This window comes from Zootermopsis nevadensis, unplaced genomic scaffold, assembly GCF_977971745.1.
Source record: "Zootermopsis nevadensis isolate Lab colony 2312 unplaced genomic scaffold, Znev_1.0 Znev_ptg000016l, whole genome shotgun sequence".
In the NCBI taxonomy this organism is placed as follows: Eukaryota; Metazoa; Arthropoda; class Insecta; order Blattodea; family Termopsidae; genus Zootermopsis; species Zootermopsis nevadensis.
In genome coordinates, this window is record NW_028259148.1 from 7872442 (window position 1) to 7882303 (window position 9862).

Consider the following 9862-nt stretch of genomic DNA (forward strand, 5'->3'; position numbering starts at 1 on the left):
GGAAGAATTTAAGCAGTGAAATGTAATATTACAAAAGTACAATGCAGATATGATACAAAACCCAACAAGCTAGCAGTTTCAGCAATTACAAACTGAGTGAATTACATGCTCCATCACTGAAGGAAAATAAAGCACACTATTCTCAAGAAACATCCTCAACAACAACAACAACAACAACAACAACAACAATACCCAGCACAATATGCTGCTATATATATATATGCACAGCAGCAACTCACGGCAGCTTGTCAGTTAGTTGCTCACCACTGTCAACATATCGAAGAAGTTGACCAATGTTATTAAAAGCTGCTGGTGAAAGCAATATAAAGAAAATATATAACATTTATTCACTGACAATATAAATCACAAGTATGAAACAATCTGAACATTTTATATAAATCTATAGTGTGTAAATAATATCACAGAGAAAAAGCATACTAAGATTTGAGGTACGTATCAGTTTTATTTATTACTTGCATTCTTTGACACATACCCAATTTATTGCTGACAGAACCCATAAATTATGTTGCTGATGATGCTAATCAAATTACACAGATTATGTAAATTATGCAATGATACAATACTGAGAGGTAGTGCAAATAATTTTACTTTGTAGTTTATTAAACAAACTATATTGGAAAATTTTTCCCACAGAAAGTCATACATCTTAGTGTGGTTTATAAATGTTGTAATTACCAATTTCTCATGCTACCGTTTAGGGATTTCATGTTATATTTAAGTACAGCAGCAGTCAATGTATAAATAAGAATCATGTGTCAATTTTACATATTGTGCAAAGAGAACATCAAAAGGAATTTAAGGGTGCATAAATTTTTCTTTGTTTCATTACATCAGTAAGGAAAACTTGTTTTCAAAGGTAGTCACTTCACTAATGCAATACTGTTGAATAATGCAGACAGACTGTACAGTAGGGCACCGCTTATACGGCAGGTTAGGGACCAGACCCCCGCCGTAAAGCGAAAATTGCCGTAAAGTGGATCTTTGCCTTTTTTCACTTGCAAATGCATATCAAAGCCTAATAAGATGTTTACACTATCATATAGTAAGTGCACAATAGCGCTAGGCCTAAGAAAATGATATGAAAGTAAAATGAATATCAGTAGTACACACATTGTGGCGCGTTTGATCTTCAATCCACACAACTAAAAGTTTTTCCATGTCAGCAATAAGGCTATCTCTCTTTCTTATGACTTTAGAGTTCATTCGTGTGGCACTTTTAATTTCATTTAACACTTTCTCCTTAGTGTTCACAATGGTACTAACAGTTTGGAGAGCTAGAATTAGCTTACGTCCTATCTCAGCCATAGACATGCCTTGTCCACGAAGTTTAATTATATCTAACTTGGCATTTAAAGTAAGAGGCTTACGACTCCTCTTTTTATCGCTACTACCCTTAGACGTCTTTGTAATTACACTGTAGTAACACAAAAATATTATATAAATATACAGTTTGTAATAACTTTGAAAAATTGCCAGAAATACGGAGACGCGGAGCGCACAAAAGCTGTAAACAGACTGAATCAGCGACGATAAAATGGTGCCGGATGCACTTCTCTGAGTCAGCTGTTGAGCGCCGTATTAGCAAATCGCCGTAAAGCGGAGCGCCGAAAAGCGGGGCCCTACTGTACACATACCTTCCATCAAGATCTCTACAATTGACAATTTGGGGATATGACGTGAGAAGCCGTTGCACCTGCTCAGAGTCCCCTGCCTTTGCAGCCTCCAGCAGCTGACATTCCACATCTGCACTGCCTGATGGAGGATCTACAAAATTTAACAACTATTTGTTATACATCACAGACAAAAATAATACAGTGAAACCTCGATGTATCGTTTTCGGCGGGGGTGGGAAATAAAAACGATAGATGCGGGAAAACGATAGATGCGGGAAAGCATTAAAAATTTTAAAAAAACAATGTTTCTCTTTCAAAGTTACTTCTTTTTACCAAAAAAGTCTTTAATGGACAACTGGTTTGTCGAAACTTTACGTTTTAGACCAAACAGAGTACTTTCCACGTTCAAAATGTTTTCCTCGTCACGTTCACTAATATTATGCGCATAAAAGAACGACTTCACTTTTGCCAATGCAGCGTGTGCTTCGGCAAAACTCGGCACAGCTTCGGGCTCGCATTCGTCGTCTTCCTCTTCCTCACCGCTCCCACCCCCTTCGTGATCTTCACACAACTCATCAATCGTGTCGACTCCGCATGTAGCAAGCTCGCTGTCTACTGCCGCGTAGTCACCAAATCGATTCCAGTCTTCGTGAAAGCCATCATGCTCATCCACACTGACGTTAGAGTCTGCTTCTGCGCGAAGTTCACACCCGTAGCCACCTTTGCGAAAACAATTCAGAACAGTTGGTTGGGAGACATGCCGCCAAGCTGCCACTGTGAAATGAATTGCTTGTAGCACGTCAATTTTCATGTTGACATCCTTCCCAGCATCCATTGCACATACAGCTGTTTGCACAAGGCGCTTTCTATACAACTGCTTGAAAGACTTGATGATGCCCAAATCAAGCGGTTGCAAGACGCTCGTGCAATTTGCTGGATACTGCACGACTTTCACATTTCGTAGAAATGTTGTGTCCTTCGGATGAGCGGCACAATTATCAACAAACAGCAAAATCTTTCTGCCTTGTGCGCCCATGGAGGCATCCAGAGAACTTAAAAACGCCGTAAAGATGTCTGTTGTCATCCAAGCCTTTTTGTTGGCGTGATATTTCACCGGAAGTTTTTTTCATGTTTCCAACTACAATCGGAACCCGTTTGTCACTACCGTCACTGTTAACACACAGAAGAACTGTGTTTTGCACGTTTTCCCCCGTGGCAAGATTCACCTTTCAATGCCAGCGTCCTATCCGGGAGGGCGTTGTAGAAAAGTCCGGTCTCATCCGCATTATAAATGTCCCGCGGCTCATATCCCTCCAGCAGTGCTGGCAGTCTCTCGAGCCACAGCTCCGTTATTTCCACATCCACAGCAGCACTTTCGCCGGCTAACTTCTTGTAGACCATACCATGTCGTTCTTTAAACCTACTAATCCAGCCATTCGACGCTGCAAAATTTTCAATATTCAGTCTTGCGGCTATCGTCTTGGCTTTTTCCCGCAAGATGTTGCCATCTACAGGAATTCCTGAGGCCCGCGATTGCTGGTACCAAGTGAAGAGGACACTTTCTAGCTCACTGAAAGTTGATTTTCTTCCGGTTTTCCTTTTTTTGCATGAATTACCGCACTTGTCAGTTTGTTTTCGGATTTCTTTCTTCTTTGCAATCATTGAATTTAAAGTAGATGGTGCTAATCCAAGGCGTTTAGCAATGTCGATTCTTTTTTCAAATGGATTCTTCTCCACTTCTTCTATGATTTTTAATCTTTCTTGAAGAGTTCTGACTTGCTTTACTGGGCGAGACATGGTACAGGAATAATAACAAAATAATTAACAGGAGTAAGAGGAATAACAAAATATTTACGGGAACAACAACAAAAGTATAGACTGGAACAATAACAGGAAGAATGGAAGTACTGTTACTGCCGAACACAACGAAACGTAGCCGTAGAAGACACTGAACCACTGGAAACGAGATGAACCAGAAGAATGAAAAGTGCCGCCAGCCTTTCCTTTGTACTTGTAATAAAAGCATTTGTGAAGAAATTCACAGTGCACATGCCATCTGGCATCGCTGGAACGAAATATGAGTGCACCCTAATTATAATCGTAAAATTTCTGACAATGAGCACCGCCATTCACTCCAACTATCACCCCTGCACCACTGATCCCTCATTCCAAAAGGATCTGTGCTGGTTGGGCGACATAACAGGTTACCGCTACTGTGTATTCCAAAAACATTGTGCGTCTTTCGGTATTAATTTATCTCAAAACCCAGCATTTTAAATTCTCAGAAACAATCATTGCGGGAAAATTGTGGGCCGGGACTAAGATTTTTGAACGATCGATGCGATAAAACGATAGTTCGAGGAACGATGGAAGCGGGAAAATGTAACATTATTTTATATGGGATGTATTCGGGACCGAACAAAACGGACGATGCATCCGGGAAAACGATAGTTCCGGGAACGATGGATAGAGGTTTCACTGTACTGGTATGCTGAACACTATCAATAAGAATCCCGAGTTACCAAACTGGAGTTCGCTTTTTGGTCAAGGGTTTACTGTTCATACAAGCATCACCACACTACTCAAAAGAATTTATCTCTCAATAAATTAATACGATAAATACGGCAGTCTATACCTTGAAGTATTTTTAGGACGTTTTCTGTGGCTACTTGTGCAGCTGTGTATCCTTGTAGAGAGACAATACTGGAATCCACGCTATAGGATAACAATATCCTGCAAGCCTGAAGGTTGTCCTCGCGAGCACACCGATGAAGAGCTGAAAGCAGATCTCATATGTACTGCATACAGTACCTAACAAAAAATTGTCTATTACCTGCTGCACCCATATAAACTTACAACTTACACTGTCCTGAATCACCATGTTTCGGAGGTTCAAACACAGAAAGCTAAAGAAATGCAATTTTAAGGCTTTTAAGATTGCCATTAAAATCTAGTTCACTAATGCTGTTACAAAAGTTCTATAATACCTACCTGTCTGCCCTAAGCCATCAAGGGCATTAACCTTTGCCCCGTGACGCAGCAAGGCATCCATGACATCATAATGAGAGTTATCAGCAGCTACATGTAGTGGTGTAAGGAATTCCTTGTTCTTCTCATTTAGATGTGCACCTTTGCGTACAAGAGTTTCCACAACCTGCTTCCACTTTGGATATGGAGAACTTACAGCACAGTGCTAGAAAAAGTTATTATACAATGTAAACAGTATTACAGTATATTATACAACTCACGTACAAACAGTAAACATCCCCAGAAATGGGATAAGAACACTAAGGTAGGTTCAATTATAACATACATTAATCTTTGTTGAGAATTGTGACTTAATTTAACCAAATCAAAATACAGAGGTAGGTAGAGATAGACATTATGATATTGCGAGCCAACTTTCCCTCATGAAAATAGGTTAAAAACCTGCATTTAGTAGCAGGTACGTGGTAATGGCAGGTTTAAAACTGAATTTGTGAGTGATATTGTATACTCAGCCTTGAACATGTTTTATACTGATACTTTCCAATATTTATGTACACAGTTTGCAAAAAATAATGTTACACAATTATTAACACACTCTAGACTCTTAACTATAATAAATTATAACAAAACTTTGACAGTTCTACAGCAATCTATAAAGAATTTTACACACATTTTAATTCATACATTATTCACATTCCAACAACACACACAGATTTTAATGGCCTTTCATTATAATTCTTTCTTATGTTATAACTCCACAAATCAATGCCACAGATGAAAGTACTTACTAATGGAGTATCTCCTGTATAAGGATGTTTAAAGTTAACTACATCTGGAGCCAAGTATTTCTTTACTTTAGCAGGATCGGCCTGACGTGCAGCTTCCAACAGACAGTGACCTTTAAATTCATCTGCAAAAGAATACACTTACACATCACTTCCACAGCAGGAAACAAGTTCCACAATGTGAGTACAGAACAAAGAGATTAATATTACAAAATAACGCAAATATGACTGTTTTCTAGGTCGTTGCACCGTGTAATCTGGTAGAAGTTTACCAATATTTCAGAGTCCTTGCTGCCTAAATCATTAGGATAACTCATAAATACCAACAACATAGTAATCACATTTATATTTACTTAATTTCCCATTGAAGAAAAGGGTGTAAGCTAACTTTTGTGACGATGGTGCCTTGATGAAGGCAACAGTTTTCTGGATATTATCCATTGTCCAATAAATAAAATCTACGGTCCAGAGATAGGGATTAGCTCTATTGACCGGGCCAAACTGCGTATACCTGAAGACAGAGATAGAGTCCCATCTCCGAAACATCATGGATTTGATTGGTTTTATTTATTGGGCGATGGATAATATCCAGAAAACTGTTTACTTCAAGCTAACTTTTGTTTCTTCTGTAACTTATATCACACCTTTACACGGCAGTGAACTCAAATGACATTCACCTTGCAGCTTCCAACCTAAATTCTTTCTTTTCCTGTCTCTTAATTTCGCTAACGCATATAAACAATCTAAGCGATGTTAGACTGCACTCAACTCACATGCCAGTCTCTCCTGGAGTTCCCTGGTAGGGGCCACATCGATAGCAGACTTTGAATGGCAGTTGAGCAGCGCAGGATCTGCTCCTTCACTCAACAACAGAGAGCAAACTTCAACACGTGATTTTGATGCTGCTTCATGCAATGGAGTGAACTGCCATAAATCCATAGCATTCACATTTGCTCCATGTTTAATAAGCATTTCTGTTACTTCAAAATGGCCATATGAACATGCATTGTGCAATGGAACCAAACCACTGTAAAAAAGATACAAATTAGATAGAGCTTAATATAGCCTAGGATCAAATTCTGGATACATACTACTATAAAACTCATAAACTGTATATGAATGTTTGTTGAATCAGATGGCACATGCACTGTGTTTGACACGACAGTGCCAATTCTTAAACTGGTATGTTTTAATATTTTTCATAATTAATAAAATTATGCAACTTTTTATTCAAACTGAAGTACTGTATTCAAACACAAATGTTAAATTACCTTCCAGGGACCAATTAACTGCTGGATACTAGTATAGAAGTAGTGGCATCAAAATATTCAAACATTTATATTATACCTAATGATAGAAGAACATAAAAATCTCTCCGAATCCAAACCAGAATGAAATTCTCTAGTATAACTATCGGGCAACCTCTATTTTTACAAATATGATATTGAAGGTGTCAAGCTGTGTACTAATCTTATGATATAAATTTTTTCCATGCAATCTGAAGAAATTCATTATCCAAGTCTTTCTTCAAATCCAATAATCCATCCATAATCAAATGTTATTTAACGGTGAATGAAGTCAAGTATGTCTTTTGATCATGTGTACATCTAGTCATCATAAATTTTGAAAACCAAGGCTCTATCATGTTAAACGCTACTTCAGTCTCAACATAAACCAATTCACATCCTTCAGGTGTCCAACCTCACACCTTATACCTCTCCTATTAACAGTGTGATATGATGATGGTATTTGTCTGCACACTAGAATTTCATCACCACCATGATAAACATGCCATTTTATTTTACAAATTATTAAATTCAGCATTACTCTCACTGGACACATCATTAATAATCCTTCAATTTTGACATCAAACAACAAACTCACTAACTTGAAGCAGCCATTATTTGACATATGAATGGCATTTCCATGGGTTCTGAAAATCAATATTTATGTTCAAGCAATTGAAAATACATGTTCGTAACCACAGCAACAACAAACAAATTTTAAATAGACCTCAGTATAAAACATTCTACATTAATCAAAATTCTCACCCTTTGTCCTTTGCATGGACATCTGCCCCATGCTGCAGTAGTAATTGTACCACTCGATTACGATTGTATCCGGCTGCAAGATGCAGAGGTGTTGAGCGACGGCCATCACTTGCATGACAGTTAACATTCAGAGGATTTAGTAAGGTAAGTAGGCGATCCTCAGCTCCAGACCTGGCGGCTTCAAGCAGTTCCTCTTTTCGATAATCTCCAGTCAGCACAGGCCTTGTTGCAGAATCAGCCAGTTCTAAGGCTGTTTTGCCTTCTGTGTTACGAATGTTAGCATCTGCTCCATGTTGTAGGAGAGCTGAAATTTTAAAGTATAACCTCACTTTTTATGACACAAAATTGGCTCAGAACGAAAAATTATGTAAATGCAACATTAGTATGAAGTTCATGATTGTGAATTTAGAAAATGATGTGCATGACAATAATGTGCTATGTACCGCAGCTGTTGAGAAGACAAGGGGGTGTCAATTATAAGCTAACAAAACTGGACTACAGGGTCTATGGCTAACATAAAAGCAGATTGTTGTAAAGAAAGAACTGATTAATAACTAACCACTTTTTATGCGTTCTTTGCATGGTGTGAATAAAAGGGTGGCCCAGTCACATATGTCCGTCTGTCTCTGAATGATTCAACTTGAGATCCACTAGAAAGATTTCGGTGAAATTTGATATGGACGTTATGCCACTGGGGACTACCATAACACCTACTTTTCAATTTTCTACAACTGGTAATACCAACATGACAGTCAAAGAAACTTGTAAAGATCAACACTAGCACCACTTACAATTGGCTCATACAGTGATGCATGGTTACAGATTTTTGCAAAATAGAGTACTCTGATATAACAATTCTTCACATAATGTGAAAAAAATTAATTTCACCAGAACTCAATCCTATGACCCCATATGTACATGTCCTCCATGCTGCCACACAGCTAAAGCATCATAAGACGTGTCATTATTTACTTACGGTACTTAACAAAGATTAAGGCCACATCAAGGCTATTGTTTGAAATAAGAGGTATCTAAGTAAGATATATGATGTAATATTTTATTAACAGTTAAGAATTTTAATGTTCTTGTTATTAATTTATATAATCACAAATAAAAATGATTTTAAGAACTGTAGGTACCCTAGCACAAATAAAACATAAGAGCTATGATTGAAGACTATTACTATTCACAAGATTTTTAAAAAGTTTAGTTGGCTGACTATCAATGCACCCAGGTTTTTTACATTCCTTGCTAAAATGTTGATTTACAAAAGTAAAATGTCACAACATACCTATGCAGACATCAACTTTCCCTTTGATGGCTGCTTCATGCAAGGGTGTATAGTTCCAGTTGTCACGAGTGTTAGGATTAGCACCTGCTTCAAGTAATAACCGCACAACATCTGCATGCCCAAATGAGCATGCATTATGAAGTGGGTGCAGTCCCCCATCATCACGGGCTTGAATTGATGCTCCAGCAGCCAGAAGAAATTCTACAACATCTCGACGTCCATAACCTGACATTCACCAAAGACTTAAATTCCACTCCCCAACTATTAACATGAAGTAAAAAGCAACTGATTCAAATAGCCCTTTATTATAATGTATGCTAAAGAACAACTGGTTTACAAAAGTTTCAAGATACTGTAGGCAGGCATGTAACTACAAAATGTAATTCTTAAAAACACATTTAAATGCAATGTCACTGGACAGGTAAAGAAATATTGTATCCAGAAACGTATCTTCCTGATCCAATCATATTCCTGTCCGCATAACTGATACAAAAAAGTGGTCATATTTTTAATTAATCATTAATCAAAATCTTCACTAAAGTGTCTTATTTGTCAATACAACACTTTCAGCTACAGTAGGAAAATTAGCACAAAACAAAAGAACTGTCTAACATGTAAAATTCCCACCGTACACCTGATAAATATAATGAAAGTAAGAGAAAGGAAAACTCACCAGCTGCAAAATGCAAAGGAGTTGATTTCCTTCCTGCAGTATCTCTTGCGTTCACAGTTTGAGGCGATATCAACTTTTTAACTCTAGAAATATCCCCAGTTTTGCACGCTTCAAAAAGCTCTCTTAATGGGTCACCTGGTGTAGGAAGTGGTTCTATTGAAGCAACTAAAACAGACCTACGACTCGCCATTTTATTATGGTTGAACTCTCCTAGACAACGAGACAAATAATGAAAAGTACGAGAGCAAGGTTGTGTTCAGTTGCAGGTAGAAAAGAGTGTGGTTAAAGTAATCGTTGGATTACGTATGACGTAATAAGTGTTCATCTGTAGTTTCATTCGGCAATAAGTTTGGACAGGTATACGTGAAATAAATATCGTACAAACATTTTGAGCTGATTCAATTTTAATAAATTACGGTATAAATTGCTTCTTTTGACGA

General features: G+C 37.7%; 1 protein-coding gene across 2 annotated transcripts in view; it reads right to left on the reverse strand.

The window, feature by feature from the left end:
• The window catches only part of Tnks (tankyrase), a 28068-nt gene extending 18309 nt beyond the window's left edge, over positions 1-9759 (reverse strand). The window contains exons 1-8 of one of the 2 annotated variants that reach the window (XM_087349580.1): positions 9423-9759; positions 8750-8974; positions 7459-7762; positions 6181-6434; positions 5411-5532; positions 4626-4827; positions 4270-4410; positions 1656-1785 (exon numbers count right to left, since the gene is read on the reverse strand). In XM_087349580.1, coding sequence (XP_087205706.1) covers positions 1656-1785; positions 4270-4410; positions 4626-4827; positions 5411-5532; positions 6181-6434; positions 7459-7762; positions 8750-8974; positions 9423-9612 — 1568 coding nt within the window. In that variant the 5' untranslated portion in view covers positions 9613-9759. The remainder of the gene's footprint in view (positions 1-1655; positions 1786-4269; positions 4411-4625; positions 4828-5410; positions 5533-6180; positions 6435-7458; positions 7763-8749; positions 8975-9422) is intronic. The other variant, XM_022058070.2, reaches the window with a different exon arrangement.
• Positions 9760-9862: the final 103 nt, after the last annotated feature.